Source organism: Carcharhinus amblyrhynchos, chromosome 7, assembly GCF_965287045.1.
Source record: "Carcharhinus amblyrhynchos chromosome 7, sCarAmb.v2.hapA, whole genome shotgun sequence".
Classification (NCBI taxonomy): domain Eukaryota; kingdom Metazoa; phylum Chordata; class Chondrichthyes; order Carcharhiniformes; family Carcharhinidae; genus Carcharhinus; species Carcharhinus amblyrhynchos.
Window position 1 is genome coordinate 73,451,732 of NC_137330.1, and position 22,454 is coordinate 73,474,185.

The window sequence follows — 22,454 nt, forward strand, 5'->3', positions numbered from 1 at the left end:
CATGGCTCTCTCCCAGGTGTCCATGTCCATCTCACTAGGTGCCTATGCCCTGTCTATAGGTACTGATGCCTCTCCCAATAGTTGAGGCCTAGCCACCAGGTACCCATATCTCTCCCCAATATGTTGCAGCCATGTCCCAGATGTAGGGGTGTCAGGACCCTACCACAGATTGAAGATCTCTCCATATGATGAAGGCCCCAACAATGCGTGTTCACCCCCCTTGTCCTGGTGTCCAGGCCACCCCAGGGCTCCAAGCCCTGTTCTCAGGTGCCCAGACCCCTTCCCCTTCTGTTCAGGTTACATCCACAGTATTCAGGCTCTGAACCTGATGACCCTGTCTCAGGTGTCCAGGCTCCTTACCCACTTGATCAGGCCACTCCCCAAGCAGCTGAAATCTGACCACTAGGTGGCAGGCTGATCCCTCACATGCCCAGGCCTAAACTCCAGGTGCAGAGCCTCTATCCCAGTGCACAGGTGTCCAGGCACCATACCATGTGCCCATGCTCTTCTCACAGGTGCCAGCCACACCCCCACCAAACAGGTGTCTGGCCATTTCCCCAGGTATCCAGGCTCCTCCCTGAGCTTTTCGCATCCCCTCATGGCAGAGTCCAATCCACTTCCTGGTACACAGGACCTGACCCCCCAGATAACCTGGTCCATTCCTGACATGATCCGACATCCTCCACATATTTTCTTCCCCAAGTGGCAAGGGCCTGTCCTTCAGATGCCCAGCACTCCACACCTAGAAGTCATTTGCACTCCTTCAGGTGCTCAGGCCCCTCCCACTGGACACCCAGTTGCCCAACGTCTTCCAGCCCTTAGCCCCCAGTAGCCTAGGACCCTCCCCTGGGTGCCCAAGACCAACCCCCAGTAACAAAGACCCTTCTCCAGTTTTCAATGGACTCCCAGGTGTCCAGACCCTAGCCTAGGTCCACTAGCTGCAGGTGCCAAAGACAATGCAGTAATATTCCAGACCTCACCTTCATTTGCCCAAATCCTTCTCCCAGGTACCCCTACCCCAGGCCTTCCCTCAGAAATCCAGACGTCTCCCCTAGATGTTCTGGCCCATCCTCACGTGTCAAGGCCCCTCTGCTTACGTCCATCCCCAACCCTAGGTGCCAAAAACCCTCCAACATACGTCCCAACCCCTCCCAAAAATGTCAATGACTCTCCCTCATACGATCAAGCTCCTCCCGAGATGCCCAGGCCCCTCCCCCATGTGCTTATGCCCTGCCCCCATGTGCTCATTTGCCTCGGCCATGTGCTCAGGCTCCTCCCCCATGTGCTCAAGCCCCGCCCCTGATGCTCAGGCCCCCCCCCCAACCTCCATGTGACCGGGCCCCCTCCGCCTCCCCCCCGCCCCCCGAGGGTTAGGCCCCTTCCCACGTGCTCAGACCCCAAACTGGTCACTCGTACGTCCCTCTCCCCCAGATGTTCAGGTCCCTCGCCCAGGTGCTCAGGCCCCTCCCCCAGGTGTTCAGGCTCCGCCCCGGGTGTTCAAACCCCGCCTCCAGGTGCCTAGGCCCCTCCTTCCCGCTGACGCGGTGCTGCGGCAGACGGCAGTTGGAGGGAAGCGGCGTTTGTTATCATCATCCCGCTGCCATGGCGGAGCACTTCTCGCTGGCCGACTGCGATGTGATCGGCTTCGACCTGGACCATACCCTGTGCCGGTACAACGTGAGCGACACCTTCGCGGTGAGTCATTAGCGGGCGGCCCGGGGAAGATGGATGGGTGAGCTGGTCGGTCGGCCGGCCGGCCGGCGGGGAGGCCTCCTGGAGCCCGGTTGCAGCAGCAGCAGCAGCAGCAGCGAGCGGGGCACGGGGGGGCAGGTGAGGCCGGGGCCCAGCGCCGAGCTGCCGCCCGGGCCGGCTGGGCTCAGACCCTACTGGGCCAGGGGTTGGTGTGTGCTCCTGAGATGCTGCATTGTAACCAGCCCTCCCCCCCCCCCCAACTGAGTTAAATAATAAACATCCCTCACACCAAAACAAGCCGGCGTTTCAGTCCCCAAAACATCACAGCTCTATCACACACACTGGCCACTCAGCCCAGCTGCTCCATGCTAGATCCCAGAAGCTCAATTACAGTTATTTACTTAGCAATGAAATTGGTAATGTCCAAAAAATCTGCCCCCCCCCCATCTCTTTGTACACAGGATCAATCCCTTTAAAAAAAATGCTAGTCCCCACGCCTCCACCTGCTCATTTCTAACCATCCTTTTGAGCGACTGTAGATGTAAAGGTTGGCTGGTATATCTATTTCATTCCCTTCACGTCCCCGGGACAGCCCATGCTTACATAGGATTTAGGAGCAGAAGTGAGCAAATGTAGCCCTTCCAGTCTGTGCCGTATGCTTCATTTCATTTTTAATGACTGAATTTTTATTGTTCAGGTGCACTCCTTAAACACAACAGGCAAGTTACACACACAGCAGAAGGTCACACAGACAGCAAGTGAGACCAATGATCAGGATTGTTGACCAGTGCTTCGAAAAGTGTTTTGTGCAGATTGGAACTGAACCTAATGCATTTCTCAATCCTGTCATCTGCAACAGATCTCTTAAGAGTAAAGCAAAACAGAAAATGCTGGAAAAACTCAGCAGGTCTGACAGCATCTGCGCAGAGAAATAATAGAGCCAATGTTTCGAGCCAGAATGACTGCTGTCGGATCTGAGTTTTTGCAGCATTTTCTGTTTTTGTTTTCAGGTTCCAGTTTCCACAGTGTTTTGCCCTTTCTCTTAAAAAGTGAGTTATTTTCCTGTTAGACACTTGGTGTATATCTGATCAACAGGGCTATCCTTCAGTGCGTGAAGTGTTTTTAATCAGATGAAATTTTAGGAATTGTATTCTGGTTTTTAAAGTTATGGACCGGTAGACTCGTTTTAGACATGAGAATATGGCATTTTTGGGTGTTCTTCAATTGCTTCCATTTTTCTATGAAAAATTATTGTGATGCTCAGCAGCAAACTGCACAGGTTTATGAAGAAATTTGTGGGATATATATTGTCCGGCAACAGATCACTTGTCCTGGTTGAACACACATTTTTGGGCCAAAGATGATTATTCATGGAATAAACAGGAAATGCTGGGGGAAAAAAACTCAACGGGCCTGACGCCATCTGTGGAGAGAGAATCAGAATTAATTTTTCCGTAGAATTCCTACAGTGCAGAAGGAGGCCGTTTGGTCCATTGAATCTGCACCAACTCCAAAACAGTACCCTGACCTACCCTGGAAACCTTGTTTATTTACCATGGCTAATCCACCTAACGTGCACATCTTTGGACTGCGGGAGAAAACCCATGCAGACACAGGAAGAATGTGCAAACTCCACACAGACGGTTACCCAAGGCTGGAATGGAACTGGGGTTTGTCACACTGAGGTAGCAGTGTTAACCATTCTTCAGAGCTAAAGAGAGGGACAATATAATGGAATATATGCTGTACAAAGAGGGGATGGAGCAGAATAGAAGCTCAATGTTTGGTGGTATCTTGGCGAGATTGCAACAAAGGTATGTTGTACTCCATCAGACACAAGACGAGAAGCATTAATGGTGAAAGGCTGAACAAGGTTCTGATTAATAAAGGCATAAGGACAAGATAGCAGAATGTGTCAATGGGAGAACAAAGGTGGAAGCAAAACTAAAGAATTAGAGGATTTATTATGCTTAAAATAAACATTGTCAAAAATACAGTACAAATTTCAATAAGCAATCTGAGCTAGAGTGTTGGAATTGTAGGGTTCATACCTTAAACAGACATCATGCCACAGTTATTAATTTTTTTGTGCTGGGTGGGGTAACGTGGGTGGAAGGAAATAAAGGCCTTCGACTTTTCTAAAGTGCGAACTGTTGCAGAAGATGATGACGTGGAAATGCTAGCATTGGACAAGGGTAGGTACAGTAAGAAGTCTCACAACACCACGTTAAAATCCAACAGATTTATTTGGTTGAATGAGCTTTTGGAGCACTGCCCCTTCATCAGATGAGTGGAGGATTGGGTTCACAAACAATCCTCCACTCACTTGATGAAGGGGCAGCACTCTGAAAACTCATGCTATCAAAGTAAATCTGTTGGACTTTAATCTGGTGGTGTGAGATTTCTTACTGTGCCTACCCAAGTCCAACTCCGGCATCTCTGCACCATGGCTACCACTGACACCATAAACCGCGGCTCAAAGTGGAGAGGATCTCCAAAAAGATTGTGTGTGTCGACACAGACATCAAGTTTCTACAAATTGAATCTATGTTTACATATACCTTGTTTGTGAACCCAACCCTCCACTCACCTGTAACGCTGTGAAAGCTCGTGCTACCAAATTAACCTGTTGGACTTTAACCTGGTGTTGTGAGACTTACTGTGCAAAAGGTGATGATGAGGACCTGGCCTTCTCGAACATATGTGATGTTGAATTCCTGTTTTCATAATGGTGCATCAGTGGAGATTGTATCTAGGCGACACAGCAAGCAGCATTTACACGAAAGAATATGAAACCATTCCCAACGCTTGCAATAATCAGGGATTGGTGCAATTGAACATTTAATTAAATTGTTCCCCACAAGCTACATTGAAAATATAAAAGACATGCAGCCATGTTTTAAGATCATTATTACAGTGTTGTACTCATGCATATCTGAAATCCTCATTTAAATCTGAAGATTTAAATGCAAAATCTTATTTTGCATTTTAAAATACGATTTTTAAAATGCAAACCTAAATCTCTCTGACTTCTAACTAAAGGTATAATCATTAAGGGGTACTAACTTTTAGCTTTCTGTTACATTCCTGAAAATAGAATCCCTCCAGTGCAGAAGGAGGCCATTTTGCCCATCAAGTCTTACCGACTTTCTGACAGAGCATTCCGTCCAGGCCCATCCCTCGCCCTATCCCTATAACCACATGCATTTACCCTACTAATCCCCAAATATACACATCTTGGGTCACTAAGTGGCAATTTAGCATAGCCAATCTACCTGACTTGCACATCTTTGGACTTCTATAGGATTTTGTGGTGATAACAAATGCAGCAATTTCTAATTGCAATTGACCAAGCCGCAACAACTTGTATTTGTGTAGCATCTTTAATGTAATACAACCTCTCGTGATGCTTCAGAGGCACATCCCACAGGAGCTTCCTAACCCATAGGCCACAATCAGTAAGGATAGGCAACAATACCTGCTCCATGATCATCCTCAACACTGGTGCCTCACAAGACTGTGTCCTCACCACCCTACTGTACTCCTTTTACCCCTTTGACTGTGTGGCCAAATTTCCCTCCAATTCGACTTTCAAGTTTGCTGATGACATCACAATAGTGGGTCAGATCTCAAACAATGACAAGGCAGAGAATCTGGTGAACCGGTGTGACGACAATAATCTCTCCCTTGACATCAACAAATGAAGGAGATTGTCAGCGACTTCTGGAAGCGTATGGAGAACATGCCCCTGTCTACATCAATGGGACAAAGTAGAAATGGTCGAGAGCTTCAAGATTTTAGGCGTCCGGATCACCAACAATCTGTCCTGGCCCCCTGCCAATGCTATAGTTAAGAAAGCCCACCAAGCTTCTACTTTCTCAGAAGACTAAGGAAATTTGGTATGTCAGCTACGACTCTCACCAACTTTTACAGATGCACCATAGAAAGCATTCTTTCTGGTTCTAGCACAGCTTGACTGAAGCCCAGTCCATCACTCAAACCAGTCTCCCATCCATTGATCTTGTCTACACTTCCCACTGCCTCACCAAAGCAGCCAGCATAATTAAGGACTCCATGCACTCTGGACATACTCTCTTCCACCTTTTCCGTTGGGAAAAAGATACAAAAGTCTGAGGCCACGTATGAACCAATTCAAGAACAGCTTCTTCCCTGCTGCCATCAGACTTTTGAATACATCTACTTCACACTAACTTGATTTTTCTCTATACCCTAGCTATGACTGTAACACTACATTCTGCCCTCTCTCCTTTCCTTCTCTAAGAATGGTATGCTTTGTCTCTATATCAAAAAGCATGCTAATTTCACCGCATGCTAATACATGTGGCAATAAATGAAATCAAAGCAGTGTTATAAATCAAGTTATGACATTGAGCAATATAAGCAGATATTAGGTCAGGTAACTGAAGTCTTGGTGAAGGAGGTACAATTTGAGGAGCATCTTAAAGAAAGAAAGTGAGGTAGAATGTTGAAGATGACAGTAGTATTTCAGAGAATGGGGCATGGGCAGCTGAAAGCAGCGCCACCATTGGTGCAATTAAAATGTGGGATGGTCAAGAGGCTAACGTTTTGAGGAATGCAAATATCTGAGGGTTGTGGGAGAATTAGAAATGGGGAGAGATTTTAAAATGAGGATGAAAATTTTAAAGTCAAGATGTTCTTAACTGGGGACTGATGTAGGTCAATGTGCATGAGGGTAATAGGCAAATGGGACTGATGCAAACTCGAACATGGTGCGCAGCAGCATTTTGGTTGACCTCCAGTTTAAGGAGGGTAGAATGTGGGTGACCTTCCAGGAATGCATAGCAGTAGCGAAGTGTAAAGATAACAAAGGCGTTAATGAGGGTTTCAGCAGTAAATTAATTGAGGCAGAGGTGAAGTGGGACAATATTATAAAGGTGTTACTGATGGTCTGAATATGTGGTAGGAAGTTCATCTTCAAGTTTATACAAAGATTGTGAACACAACAGCAAACTAAGTAATCGTTCATTTATAGTGATGTCTTTTTTTAAAGCTGATTGCTTAGTTCTTGTGAGAAGCCCCTTCTGGATGAAGTGGAGCTACAACAAGTTACAATTGTCCCTTCCATGGCTGTAGTTACTGGAGCTCAGAGCACAGCATTAAAACATAACTCAATTTTTTCATGCATTTAGCTAAGTTTCTATTTAAATTTTCATGTATGTTGGCAAAAACAATTTTAAAGGGATACTGCAAACCTGACATTTCTGTGTAAATCACTTTGATGCAGTGTGTACTTCATAAACCTAAATGTTCACCTGTTATTCAAAGACACTTATTCAGATTGACTCCATGATCGAATACAATTAGGGCTGGAATGGGCAATTTTTTAGTGTCTCAGGTAATGTGAGGAGTGGGTGGGAAAATTGAGTTAAAGTCCAAGATCAGCCTTGATCATGTTGCATGCCGGAATGGACACGATGGGCTGTATGGTCTACTACTCCTCCCATTTTTGAAGTGAAGTGATCTTTATATAGAAGGCTTAATGTGAAGATTTATTTGTCTTGATTCAAGGAGTAGTATGGGGAATAATTGCAGTTGACTTACGTATGTGTTGGGAACTAATGTTACTGCTCAGGCTCTTCATGTGTAAATGCTTGCAGCCCAGACTTTCCTGACCGAAACGTATGTTTAAGTAGAAGCAAAGGAAATGTAGGTTTGCATTTTAAAATGTTATGTTAAATGTAAACATTATGCAGAATGAAAAAGGTACATTGTGGATGCAGTGGGTAGACTTTGCTTAAGTTGGTAAGTTTTATTCTCTTTTGCCTGTGTTGATAGGATGAGGATGTCAGTGCTTCATCAGTGTGGCTTGAGTGTGAGTTGAATATTCCTTGGTTTAGACAATGACATCCCTCCTCGACTGTACCAATGCTATCGTGTTATGTTGAGAAGATAGCCCGCAGTTAGAATATTTGCTGTCCTTTCTTATGTTCTTTGAGATTATCATTTAGTCCCTGTTTATCACAGAAACCTAAGATCATTTCAGATCCTTCTGCAGCAGGCCAAGAGAGAAGAAATTCATCAAAACAACCTTGGTTGAATTTGAATGAATGCAGTTTCCAGAAATAAAAGAACTGTGAGGCAACTTATTATAACTCCTGATTGCACGTTTTGATTGAGATTTCAAGGATCTGTTGGTGTGGATGTCAGGACATCAACAGGTTGCTGTAAAATTGAGTGATCGTAGCAATGTACATTTATGTTTCAACATTTTTAGTCACATAAAATGTAATTTCTAATTGATGATTCCATAAACATTGAATCCAAGACCTCTTAAATATTGCAATGAAGTCAAGCAGGTTTTAGAACTAAAGACACTTCTTTGGATAAAAAAGATCAGAGAACCTTTTTATGAAATCTGAGGATATTACTTTAATTGGGTTAAATGTTCCTAATAGATTTGCAGATTCATAACAAGGAGAATTATTTTTGTCAGAACAATTAATAGTTACCAGGGTAGAGGATTAGGACATGAGAAGACATGGAAAACATTTCGTAGAGATTTAAGTTGGTAGTTTTTTTATTTCATGGGAAATGAGTGTCATTGGTTTTGCCCATTCCTAACTGCCTTTGAAATGAGAGCATTTAAGGGTTTACCACATTGCTGTGAATTATAGAATCATACAGTGCAGAAAAGGCCTTTTGGCCCATCGAATCTGCATTGACAATAACTACCGCGAATCCCATTTTCCAGCATTTGTCCTGCATCCTTGAATGTAATAATATTTCAAGTGCTCACCAAAATACTTTTTGAAGGCTGTAGGATTTCCAGCTTCCCCTACCTCCCCAGGCATACATTCCAGATTCTCTTTGTTTTCTTAAATACCCCCTGAATCTCCTGCCACTTGAAATAAAATTATGCCATCTCGTGATTGACTCCTCAAGAAAACAGTCCATGCCTACCTAGTCTCTCCTTATAGCTCAAATGCTCCATCCCAGGTAACATCCAGGTGAACCTCCACTGTATCCCTTCTGGTGCAATCACATCCATCCTATAGTGAGATGACCAGAACTGCACACAGTACTTCAGCTGTAGAGTAACTGATTTTCTGTCCAGCTTCAACATAAAATCCTTGCTCTTGTACTCTATCAGACTGAAAAAAACAAGTGTGCAACATTCCTTGTTAACTACCTATCCTCTTGCTCTACCGCCTTTAGGGATCTGTGGATAAGTACCCCACGCTTCATCCTCTCCTCTGAGCTCCTTAGTATCTTACCTTTGTCTTCTTCCCTCTTCCTCTTCCAACGTGCATCATCTCGCACTTACCAGGGTTAAATATCATCTGCCACTGCTCTGCCCATCTGACCAGTCCATCTATATCTTATAATCTATGACGCTCACTATTAACCACCCTACCAATCTTGGTGTCATCTGCAAACTAACTTATCCTCCCCCCTGCCATTCTCATGTGTATCATTTATATATAAAACAAACAGCACTGATCCTTGTGGTGTGTCACTGGATACTGGCCTCCAGTCACTCAAACAACCTACTAACACCACCCTTTGTGTCCTGTTAATAAGCCAGTTTTCTCTGAATTCCACGTGCTTCAGCCTTCTCAATTAGTTTTCCATGTGGGACTTTGTCAGAGGCTTTGCTAAAATCCATGTAAATTACATCAACTGCACTTTCCTCATCCATATACACTTGATCACTTTCTCAAAATTCTATCAATTGTCTAACAATTCTATCAGAAATTTAGAGTCTCATGTAGGCCACGCAGGTGAAAACGGCAAATTTCCTTACCTCAGCGACATTAGAGAACCAGATGTGTTTTTATGATGACAAAGGTTTTGTGGTCATGGTAGAATTTTAATACCAGATTTTTATTGAATTCAAGATTCACCAGCTGCAGTGGTGGGATTGAACCCAGGTCCCCAGAGCATTATCCTGGGTCTCTAGATTACTGTTGTCTTTCCATATTGTTTCTCTGTTGAAGAACTTTTTGCACTGTGCATTTGGCTCTGTTATAGAGGAATAATAATTTTGTTATTTATTGTAAATTAATATTTTATTTCTGTTTGAATTTTTCAGCTGATATATGATAGCTTTGCTCAGTTCTTAGTTGAACAGAGAGGTTATGATCGAGAACTCATGAGCGTGACTCCTGACTGTTGGGATTTTTGGTGAGTGAGTGTCTTTCTATGTTTCTTGATGCAAAAAATTGTATTTGTTTTTTTAAATTTTCAATATTTTTAATATTGGTGTTTAAAAAACAGGGTCCAGTGTGACTTTTCTCCCTTCGCTCTTCAGCTTGATAATGACCTGTGCTATAAATTGCTGGAAGTGCAAGCTGATAACACAGTGGCAAGATCAGCAGGGTATCTGGGACCCTGATGATCAATGACGTCACCAGACCGGGGAAAGAAACAGAATTATAGAGAAGGAAGCAGGGTGACTTGGAGCTAAGTTTGGGAGAGAAGGAGAAATATTAACAAGAGGGAAAGAAAGATTGATGTGGGGAGAAAAGACAGAAAGAAAAGTAAGAAAGACATTAAAACATTTGAAAGTTTAATAATTTCTAAGAATAGTTTACTACTTGAAAGAATGAGACTATATAGTTTCACTTGTTCCTTATCTGGGCTGAGCAAGTTGATCCTGCATTAAGTGGAACATAAATCCCAATTGAAGGGCTTTCTTGCCAGCCCTGTCATTTACATATTTCATATTTACTCTGCAGATGCAGCCATTTCTTGAAACCCATGGGTAGGTTGACAGAGAGCTGACACTTGTGCAAGATTAACAAGGAAGTTCTAAAACATTATTTTCATGGGATGTGAGCATCACTGGCAAGATCAGCATTTGTTACTCACCCCAGCTCTTGAAAATGTGGTGATGTGCCACCCACTTGAAGCATGTAGGCTGTGTTCTCAGCCCCTTACAATATTCCTTATACACTTATAACTGTGTGGTCAAATTCCCCTCCAACTTGATTTTCAAGTTTGCTGATGTCACCACCAAAGTGGATCTGATCTCAAACAACGATGAGATAAAATACAGGAAGGAGATAGAGAATCTGATGAACTGTTGTGACGGCTATGATCTCTCCCTCAATGTCAGTAAGGTGAAGGAGATAGTAACTGATGTAAGGCAACGTAGCGGAGGACATGGCCTTGTCTACATCAATGGGGATGAAGTGGAAATGGTGGAGAACTTCAAGTTTCTAAGTGTTCTTATCACCAACAGCCTGTCCTGGTCCCTCCATGCTGACAGTATAATTAAGAAAGCCCTCTAATGCCTCAACTTTCTCAGGAGGCTAAGGAAATTTGGCATGTCCTCTATGGCTCTCACCTATTTTACAGTTGCACCATAGAAAGCATTCTTTTAGTTGTACGGCTCCTGCTCTTTCCAAGGCTGCAATAAACTGCAAAGGGTCGTGAACAAAGCCCAGTCCATCTCGCAAACCAACCTCTCACTCATTGACGCTGTATGTACTTCCTGCTGCCTCAGAAAAGTAGCCAGCATAATCAAGAATCCCGCACATCCTGGATCGACTCTCTTCTACTGTCGGAATAAGGTATGTAAGTCTGAGGTCACATACTAATCGACTCAAGAAAGGCTTCTTCCCTGCTGCCATCAGACTTTTAAATGGACCTACCTTATAGCAAGTTGATTTTTCTCTACACCCTGGCTATGACTGTAACACTCCATTCTGCACCCTCGCCTTTCCTTTTCTATGTACGGCATACTCTGTCTGTATAATGCGCAAGAAGCAATACTTCTCACTGTATACTAATATATGACAAATCAAATTACTGTAGTTGTCTGATGTAGGAAATGCCTACAGTACTGTTAGGAAGGGATTCCAGATTTTTGAATTAGTGACAATGCAGGAACAGTTCCAAGTCAGGGTGGTGTGTGCCTTGGAAGGGAACTTGCAGGTGGTGGTGCTGCCATACTTCTTCCTATTTATTCGCAGTGGTTGAGGTCATGAGATGGAAGGTGATGTTGAAGGAGCTTGGAAGAGTTGATGTAGTGCATATGTATATGGTACACACAGCTGCCACTGTTCTTAAACATTCACTCACTCCACCACCACTTAAGGTGGTGGATGGGGTGCTGATCAAGCATGTTGGTTTATATTGAGCTTCTTGAGTGTTGGAGTCATAGTCATTCAGACATGTGGGGAGAATTCTCTCACAGTCCTGACACGTCACTAATGGACCTGCTATGGGGAGTCATGAGGTGAGATTTTTTTTCTCAGGTGTGGATGTCGCTGGCTAGGCCAGAACCTATTGCCGATAAATGCCCTTTAAAAGATGGTGGTGAGCTAGCATTGTGAACTGCTTCAGTTCATATGGTGTAGGTACACCCCATCCACCACCTTAAACATTCACTCGCTCGTCTGCCACTTAAGCACAGTGGCAGCTTTGTGTACCATATACATATGTAATGCATCAACTCTTTAAAGCTCTTTCAATCAACATCACCTTCCAAACTCATGACCTCAACCACCGTGAGGAGCATGGGCAGAAGATGCATGGCAACAACACCATCTGCAAGTTCCAGATAATCCTGGAAAAGAGTTCCAGGATTTTGATTCAATGACAGTGAAGGAATGGTGATTATAGATCTGTGTCAGAATGGGGTGGCTTGGAGGGAAATTGTAAGTGGTTCCCTTGCAGCTTCTTGCCAGAGAATTCCCAGCCTCTGATCTCTTCTTGCAGTTATGACATTTATCTGGCTAGATCAATTATTTTTCTGGTCCATGGTAAGTCCCACAATAGTAATAGTAACAGACCAAGTAATGGTAAACCCAAGGGAGAAAATTTCAGTTCTCTTTTTGGAGATTGTCATTGTCTGGCACTTGAGTATGAATGTTACTTGCCACTTATCAACCAAGCCCAAATGTTGTCCAGATCTTCTTGCACACGGGCAGATTATTTGGCATCGAAGAAGTTATGAATGGCACTGAACCTTGTGAAATCATCAGCATACATTCCAATTCTGAAATTTTGATGAAGGAAAGGTCATTGAGGAAGGAGCTAAAAGTGGTTGAGCCAAGAAAATCGCTGTGAGAAATTTCTGCAGAGATGACCTGGAGCTAAAATGATTGGCCTTCAACATCCACTGTCATCAAATTCTGTGCTATGTATGACTTTGACCAGTGGAGTATTTTCTCCCAGATTGCCACTGATGTTAGTTTTGTCAAGGTTCTTAATGCTGCAACTGGTCAAATGCTCTCTTGATGTCAAGGGCAGTCACTCTCATCTTATCTTGAGTTCAGCAATTTTGTCCGTATTTCGATCAGTGCTCCAATGAGGTCAGGAGCCAAGTGGTCCTGGCAATGAATAGGATTTGCTGTGTAAGTTCTGCTTGATGACACTGTCAACAACTGTTTACATGACTTTGCTGACTAAGAAGAAATTGATTGGGTCATAATTGTTGGATTGGATTTGTCCTGCTTCTTGTGGACAGTACATATCTGGTTAATTTTTCACATTGTGGGTAGGCGCCACTGTTGTAGCCATTCTGGAACAACTTAATGATGTCGTTAAGCTAGAGCATGTTTTCAGTATATTTCTGGAATGTTATCAGAGCCCAAAGCCCTTGCTTATCCAGTGCTGTCAGCTGTTTCTTGATTTCATGTGGAGTGAATCGAATTGCCTGCAGACTGGCATTTGTGAGGCTGAGGATCTCAGCAGGAGGTCGAGATAGATCATCCATTTGGCACTTATGGCTGAAATAGTTAGAAAGCATTTCTCCTTGTCTTTTACACGGGGCTCCCCCATCATTGAGCATGAGGATATTTGTGGAGCTGCCTCCTCCAGTTAATTGCTTAACTGTTGTTATGAACCGTGCTGATAGTTAACGTGAGTGCATCCTAAATCCCAGAAGGGAGACTTGTATTGCTGGTTTTGAACTACTTTTATGGTTTGGAAACAATGTGAGAGAAATAATGAAGCCTGGTGAGGGAACGGATCTGGCTTTTTGCAATTTATTCAAATAACAAAACTTATATTAAACTTTAAAACACACCAAAGGCAACAGTAAAGAACAACATTAAAAATTAACTACAACAGTGGTTGGTCATATAGTATGCTTAAATTATTCCCCCAATTTAATCTACCTACTTCTCTAAACACCTTCCCCAAAACAGCATCTCATTGGTTTTAACACTATAAGCCAAATTATCACACAGGACCCACAGCTTTCTTTTAGGCAGCTTTTCTTCTAGTTTAGAGGAGAAAATATGGTGTCTCTCACAGACTGACTATTTCTGCTTTAACTTCTGCACAACAGCTTGATTCTCTGAGAGCGTTCTTCTTTGCATTTGCCTGTGATCTAGACCCCTAGATTGCTTGTCTCTACTTTGCTCAACGAAGTACCTGTGTTTTTTTTATTCATTCGTGGGACATGAGTGTCGCAGGCTGGCCAGCATTTATTGTTTGCCCCTAGTTGCCCTTGAGAAGATGGTGGTGAGCTGCTTTCTTGAATCGCTACTTCCATGTGCTGTGGGTTGACCCACAATGCCATGAGGGAAGGAATTCCAGGATTTTGACACAGCGACTGTGAAGGAATGGCAATATATTTCCAAGTCAGGATGGTGAGTGGCTTGGAGGAGAACTTGCAGTTGTGGTGTTCCCATTTATATGCTGCCCTTGTCCTTCTAGATGGAAATGATCATAGGTTTGGAAGGTGCTGTCTAAGGACCTTTGGTGAATTGCTGCCGTGCGCCTTGTAGATAGTCCACACTGCTACTACTGAGTGTCAGTGGTGGAGGGATTGAATGTTTGTGGATGTGGTGTCAATCAAGCAGGCTGTTTTGACTTGGATGGTGTCAGGCTTTTTGAATGTCGTTGGTTGCATACATCCAGGCAAGTAGGGAATATTCCATCACACTTCTGACTTGTGCCTTGTAGGTGGTGAATAGATTTTGGGGAGTGAGGAGGTGAGTTACTTACTGCAGTATTCATAGTCTCTGACCTGCTGTTGTAACCACTGTGTTAATGTGATGAGTCCAGTTGAGTTTCTGGTCAGTGGTAATCCCAAGGATGTTGACAGTGGGGCATTCGGTGATGGTAATACTATTGAATGTCAAGGGCTACTATTCTTATCTGCATCTCTGAAGTCCTCTGTGCAGCTAAATCCCTATAGTTTCTTTTTCATCTAATTCTTTTCATTTCATTCCAACTTCCTAACACCATTCACAACAGAATGTAGCAGGATTGTAGAGCTTTAACTCTGTCTATTGCATGTTCCTTCCACTGTTTAGCATGTAAGCAATCATCAGGCTGATGCATTTTCAGATATGCCTAGTAAAACTCCTAGCGTTCTCTCCTGTACCTTTCATTGAATCAGGGTTGATCCATTACCTTGATGGTAATGGTAAAGTGAGGGTATGCTAGGCCACAAACTCCTTGATTCTGGTACTGCTGATTACCCAAAATGCTTCGTGGATGCCCAGTTTGACTTGCTAGCTCTGATTTGATATCAAATCTATTTATTATGATGAGAGTGCTGCATAATAAAATGAATGGCATCCTCAGTGTGAGACAGGACTTTGTCCCTATGAGGACTGTGTGGTGCTCATTTTTACCAATGTTGTCACGGACAGATGCATTTGAGACTTATGCTGAGGCATTGCAGGATTTTCTCTCTTGGTTCCTTCATTAGCAGATCTCAGCCAAGTTGACCAGTAGCAGTACTGTCGAGCAGCTTTGGTGAAGGGCATTAAAATCTCTCGCGCAGAGGACATTTTGTGTCCTTGCTACTCAGTGCTTCCTCCATGTGCTGTTCAACATGAAGGAGCACTTATCTATCAGTTGAGGGAGGGTGATAGGTGGTAATTGGTGGCTTCCTCGGCCATGTTTGACATGATGCATGAGACTCCATGGCGTCAGGAGTCAATGTTAAGGACTCTGAGGGCAGGGTTCCCTCTTGAATGTGTTGTTGTCTCTGGGGTGTCCATTCTGCTGGTGAGGCAAGATATTCAGGGTAGTGATGGACAAATCTGGACATTAGTTGAAAGTTTAGTGAGTATGACTATGTAGGATGTTGCTTGACTATTCTGTGGGACAACCCTCCCCAGTGTTAATCAGGAGAATTTTGCAGAGACACTGAACATGCTGTGCCATTGTTGCAGTGCCTAAGTCAGTGCTGGCTGGTCCATATGGATCAATTTTTTCTTTTTGACTTTAGTGGTTTGGTACAATTGAGTGGCTTGCTAGACCATTTCTGAAAACCCTAAGAGTCAACCACATTGACCTGGGTCTATAGTAATTTGTACCAGGCTAGGTAAGGATGGAAAATTTCCATTCTTTTAAAGAACTTTGGTGAAGCAGGGTAGTTTTTACAACAATTTAATAGTTTCAAGTCACCATTACAGATACTTTATTCCAAGTAAACTAATTGAACTTAAATTCCATCAATTCTTGTGGTGGAATTTGAACACTGTCTTCAGAGCTGAGCTGTTAGATTACTAGTCCACTAGCATTACTATAAATGTCCCAGATGCACAATCATTTGTAACCATGGTGCATTTATGGGATATTGCATTCTTGTTACAAATTGCTGCACATTCTACACACTGTCAACAACTTGCAACAACAGTTATTTTCCCACCAAATCTTGGGCCTTTCTGACTTAAGGATGAATTACAAATGTTTTCGAGTTTCAAACATTTTTATGGTTTTAATGATAAATTGGCATGATACTTTTCAATAATTTATCCAAATGATTGACTGAATCTGCTTCATGTTTGCACCTGATATTCTTAAAATGCTAAAATATATATTTAGTGGAAAGTATTTGGATGCCAAAATAACTTTTATTTGCCTTGTCGGTACAACAGTTTAAGCTTTATTGATCTTTATTGATTGATCTTACCTTTGGATTTAGGTTACTGATTTAGGATTCAGTATTTTGTTTTGATTCCGGAATCCACCATACATTTTAGTTGGTACCTCCCAAATATTTGGCCATCTTTCCCAGAAATCTATGTTTAAATGACTCCAGTCAGTATTCTGTCTCTCGCACTACCAAGCGACCTTTATCAAAACAAAAATTGCATCACGTGACGATAACTATGATAAACAATACCTTCTCGTCCTTCCCTGTCTGCAGCCTTTGATATGATCTGAAGCAGTACAGAGTTAGTGATGTGCAATAGGCCAGAATTGGAAGAGCGCAGATATTTTGTAGATCTGAAGGAGATTGCAGAAATGAGGAGGAATTTGAAAACAAGGATAAGCATTTTAAAATTCAGGCGTTGTCAGAATGAGAGCTGGTAGTGTTCAGTGAGTACAGGGGGGATGAGGGAAATGGATCGTGGTTTGATTTAGTATACGGGGAGCAGAATTTTTATTGAACTCAAGTTATGGAGGCTCAAAGTTGGGAGGCTGCCAGAAGTGTGCTGGGATCATCAAGTCTAGAGGTAGCAAATGATTTAACAAAGGATTTACCAGATGCGCTAAGATGGTGCAGAATAATGTTATGGAGCTTGAAGTAGACACTCTTGGTGATGGAATGGATATGTAGTTAGCTGCTCATCTTGGGGTAGGATATGACATTAGAGTTGCAAATGATCCAAATCTGCCTCCACAGTGCTGGAAGGGGAATTGAGACTGGTTTGAGATTAGAATTTCTGCAGGAATCGAAGACGGTGGCTTTGATCTTGCTAATGTTTAGCTGGAAGAAATTTTTGCTATCTAGTGCTGGATGTCAGACAAACAGTCTGACAATTTAGAGACAGTGGAGCAGTCAAGTGAGTTGACAAACTAGAGCTGGGTTTTTCTCTTTATACAAATGGAACCTGTGCTAGATAGGTAAGAATATAATCAGCGAGTGCAGTTCTGTCCAACTGGATGATGAAGGTGTTAGAGGATAGTGTGGTCAGCCATTTCAAAGGCTGCTGACAGAAGGGTAAGAATGGGTTGTTTACCACAATTGCTGTCACGTGATGTAATTATTGACTTTAGGAAAGGCTGATTTGGTACTGTAACAAATAGAAACCTGATGGGAGGGATTCAGGCATAGATTTCTGGGAAAGATGGGCGGAGATTTGGGAGGGAAACTGCATATTCAAGAGTGTTGGAGGTTCATCGCTGCAAGGATGTGAAAAAAGGATTGAAATTCCTTGATTTAGCAACATTATATTGATGTATCGACTGAGTATATACTCTGCAGGCAAACTAATTTTGAATTACTAGGGCAGAGTGCAATTGATTGATTAGCTACTGCACTTATTTTTATTTATAAAGTTTTTAGTGAGGTCAAGTGAAAAATAATCAATTATTAAACCTGGGAGAATTAGGAATAAGCAGTGCATTTCTGTTTATGAAAAATCAATAAAGCAGCTAACCATAGTGAAATTATAAATGAACAGGTAAGGAAAAATTAAACCTTTTTTTGAAACCTCACTCAAAGCTGAGGTGTTTGCAATTTGAAAACCCACCAGGAGACCTCGTTGCTGCCAACAGAGTGCTTTTAAAGGAGAATTCCAAATCAGCACCACTGTTTCTGAGAGAAAAGAGAATCAACCAGCCACAACTGAACCAATGAAAAACACAAAGTGACCCTTCAGCTGCAAACAAGCATCTGGACAATCTATGAATTTTTTCTCTGATATTAGTTTTTACTTGGCTATGTTTTAAGATCTAATACTCTGCAGAGTTTTGATTGCGTGCTTTAGGCGGTGGGGTGGGGGGGGGGATGTTGTTCATGTGACTTTTTGCATGAATGGGAGTTGGACATATTTGTCCATTCTAAATATTTTATTAATTACTTCTGCCTTTTTACCTGAATAAGTTTTAGTAATAAAACAAATTCTTTACTTGTTAAGATAAAGAGCATGGCTGATTTATTTTATTTCTTACACTGAGCTACATACACTGAAGTATATATATGGAATTAGCATGATCATCTGTGCTTCAAGCTCTTAGTTCTCTTAGTAGGACAGAGAAAGGAGTCGTTCAACCTTCCTAACCAGATTGCAGCACAGTGCACAAGTGTTACAAATTTCTGTGTCACACTTCCAAAGAAAATATCTTTAAAAAGCAAGTAATTTAATATAAAATAAAAGCCGAAGTAGGTCATTTGACCCATGGAATGCTTCAATCCTGAGTAACTTTGCTAATCCTGGATTGGAAAAAAAGCTGCTGTCATGACACCCAGTTTGAAGATGAAGTAAAACTCTGACAACAGTTATACTTTGTGGCCTCAGTGAGGAACAGCTGTGTCTTATCAGAGGAATAACATAAACTTCAGTATGGTATAGTCCTTCTAAAGCAGCAATTCATCCAACTTAGCATGTACAATGACACTGGGAAGTGTGTAGTAAAAACAGTATGGGTTACAGCTTTTACAGTTCATTACAGCTGCACAATTATCTTAAAATCCTTTGTGTTTCTGAACTCCAGCATGAAACTGAAGGCTGTTTCATTCTGTACCCTTCCCTGCAAAAACCAAAACAATGGGTAAACTCAAGCTGAGTTCAGATATGCCAAAGAGCCGTAGAAATTATGCAGCTTAGAAGAGGGCAATTCAACCAAACTTATCCATGGCGACCCAAAGACGCTCTGTCCTTCCTAATCCCATCTTCCTGCACACAACTCATAGCCCTGCAACTTACAGCACCAAAGGTGCAGATCCAGGTACTTTTTAAAATACATTTAAACATTGTAACCATAGAGGAATGTGCTTAAATGCACATCTATACCAGCAAAATCATGTCTTGTATTATTTGTAATAATCCTGATTTTCCAATTGTGAGCAATACCGCAGGAAATTGGCAATTTTGACATGAAAATTAAAGATGAGTTATTCAGATGTGACTTTGCATGAGAATTCAAAGAAAATACATAAAACACAAAATTACTTTTTGATCAAATGCCATCATGTTTTGAATTTCTAACATGTTCAATTATTTCTCATTTTTTAATTTCTTGTTTTTTGTATTAATACCTCGAGAAATATAAAAAAATGAAAAAGATTAGGGGAGTTGTGACGTTTGGCAGCTTGTAAGACAAAATGTATCTTTTTCTTATTAGTGATTTAAACCCGGATGCTTATAAAGAAAGACAAAGCATCACCATAGAATTTTTTGTACGTAAACATAAGCTAACATCAAAAAAGAAACAGATGGAACATTTAAACTCATGAAGGGGAATGAAAGTGAAGAACAATAGCAAAGGAAATGTGTTACAAAATCACCAACTTATGAAAGAGGGAACAGTAACAGCTAATACTTCATCGATTTGATAAACAACGAAAGTAATAGGAAAATAAATTCCGAAATGACGAAGAAAGGACACAATAACAGATTTCAGCTAAAAGGAATCAGGCAACAAACATAATTTGTAAATTACATTTGTTTTGCTATAACTGCCCAAGTGATTCAATAAACATACAAACACCTGATGAACCTGATCATCTGTTAACTAAAATCCTGCCTGATCGTTACTGTAACTCCACATTTGAAATTGTTGCGTCAAATGAAGCTTTAACATGTCCCTGAAATAAAGCAGGGTGAGATTTTCACCTCCAGGGGTATTCTGTCTTACTCCTGGCATCGATTTAAACAAAATGAAAGATTTTACAGTAGTGTTATCAATAAACAAATGTGGCTTCATTGAGCTCAGTTTGTTGTAGGAATCTGAGTCCCACTGCCAGGGTCAAAAGTGGGATCTTGCTCTGCTTTGCTAGATGGTGGGACACCCAAGGTGATGTTTTGCTGTTGCTGGCTGTGACCACTGTTCAGTTGAGTATTAAAGTGCATCCCCTTGAGCTGCTGGCCAAATCAGAGGGCTTGATGCTCAGCTGTCTTGGGAGTGTCATTGCTAGTGATGGATACTGCTGAGGCTGAAACTCCAGGATGGTGGTATCTGTCTGTGTGGACTATGCCTGGGTATATGTTAGTTATGTGTTAAACATTGTCTCTTGTGGCTGTAGAGGCTGATTCGTGAGTGACAATCAATTCTTAAGCTGGCACAGAGAATAATGTTGGCTTGAGGTTAAAACAAAAAACACAGAAAAATACAGCATAGGAATAGGCCCTTTGGCCTGCCAAATCTGTGCTGATCATGATGCTCTAACTAAATTATAAAAATAACCTGCCCTTACTCAGTCTGTATCTCTCTCTTCCCTCCCAATTCATGTACCCATTGAGGTGCCTCTTAAGTGTTGCTAATGTACCTGCTTCCGTCACCACGTCTGACAGTACTTTCCAGGCACTCATCCCTCTGTGTATGAAAAACTTATGATGTGGATGTGCTGGCGTTGGACTGGGGTAAACACAGTAAAAAGTCTGACAACACCAGGTTTTAGTCCAACCGATTTATTTGATAGTAAACTCGCAAGCTTTTGAGGGGACTCCCTCTTCGTCAGGTGAATGGAGAGTTCTGGCCTCGGGCAGAGCATATAAAGCACAGACAGTTTAGAGATTACTGATTAGAATGCGAATCTTTACACCTAACCTGCTGTTCAAGTCCTAAAGTGGCTGACAATGTGTGTGGAAGGAGCACTGATCACAGGTTAAAGAGATGTGTATTGTCTCCAGACAGCACAGTGAGTGAGGTTTTGCAAACCCAGGCAAGTCACGGGGGTTACCGATAGTGTGACATGAACCCAAGATCCCTGTTGAGACCGTCCTCATGTGTGTGGAACTTGGCTATCAGTCTCTGCTCAGCGACTCTGCGCTGTCGTGTGTCGTGAAGGTCGCCTTGGAGAACGCTTACCCGGAGGTCAGAGGCTGAATGCCCGTGACCACTGAAGTGTTCGCCAACAGGAAGGGAACAGTCTTGCCTGGTGATTGCCGAGCGACGTTCATTCATCCGTTGTCGTAGCATCTGCATGGTCTCCCCAATGTACCATGCTTCGGGACATCCCTTCTTGCAACGTATCAGGTAGACAATGTTGGCCGAGTTGCAAGAGTATTTACCGTGTACCTAGTGGATGGTATTCTCACGTGTGATGATGGTATCCATGTCACCAGGCAAGACTCTTCCCTGCCTGTTGGCGAACACTTCAGTGGTCACGGGCATTCAGCCTCTGACCTCCGGGTAAGCGTTCTCCAAGGCGGCCTTCATGACACACGACAGCGCAGAGTCGCTGAGCAGAGACTGATAGCCAAGTTCCACACACATGAGGATGGTCTCAACAGGGATCTTGGGTTCATGTCGCACTATTGGTAACCCCCGTGACTTGCCTGGGTTTGCAAAACCTCACTCACTGTGCTGTCTGGAGACAATACACATCTCTTTAACCTGTGATCAGTGCTCCTTCCACACACATTGTCAGCCACTTTAGGATTTGAACAGCAGGTTAGGTGTAAAGATTCGCATTCTAATCAGTAATCGCTAAACTGTCTGTGCTTTATATGATCTGTCCGAGGCCAGAACTCTCCATTCACCTGACGAAGAGGGAGTCCCCTCGAAAGCTTGTGAGTTTACTATCAAATAAATCGGTTGGACTAACACCTGGTGTTGTCAGACTTTTTACTATGAAAAACTTACCCACCCTTCGCTTTGAATCTGTGCCTCCTTGTAATTGACACTTCCACCCTGAGAAAAAGCCTCCGATTATCCATCCTGTGTATGCCTCTCATAATTTTGTAGACATCAGGTCTCTCCTAAGCCTCTGTCCTTCCCAGTTTATTCAACCTCTCCTCATAGTCAATACCCTTGAGACTGGGCAACATCCTGGTGAACCTTCTTTACACTGCCTCCAAAGCTTTCATGTCCTTCTGGTAGTGTGGCGACCAGAACTGCATGCAATACTCCAA

The 22,454-nt window shown here is 42.6% G+C and overlaps 1 protein-coding gene across 1 annotated transcript in view; it reads left to right on the forward strand.

Moving 5' to 3' along the window:
• Positions 1 to 1,542: 1,542 nt before the first annotated feature.
• The window catches only part of nt5dc1 (5'-nucleotidase domain containing 1), a 531,068-nt gene continuing 510,156 nt past the window's right edge, over positions 1,543 to 22,454 (forward strand). Inside the window, exons 1-2 of the mRNA XM_080192585.1 lie at positions 1,543 to 1,695; positions 9,767 to 9,858. Coding sequence (XP_080048711.1) covers positions 1,603 to 1,695; positions 9,767 to 9,858 — 185 coding nt within the window. The 5' untranslated portion in view covers positions 1,543 to 1,602. The remainder of the gene's footprint in view (positions 1,696 to 9,766; positions 9,859 to 22,454) is intronic.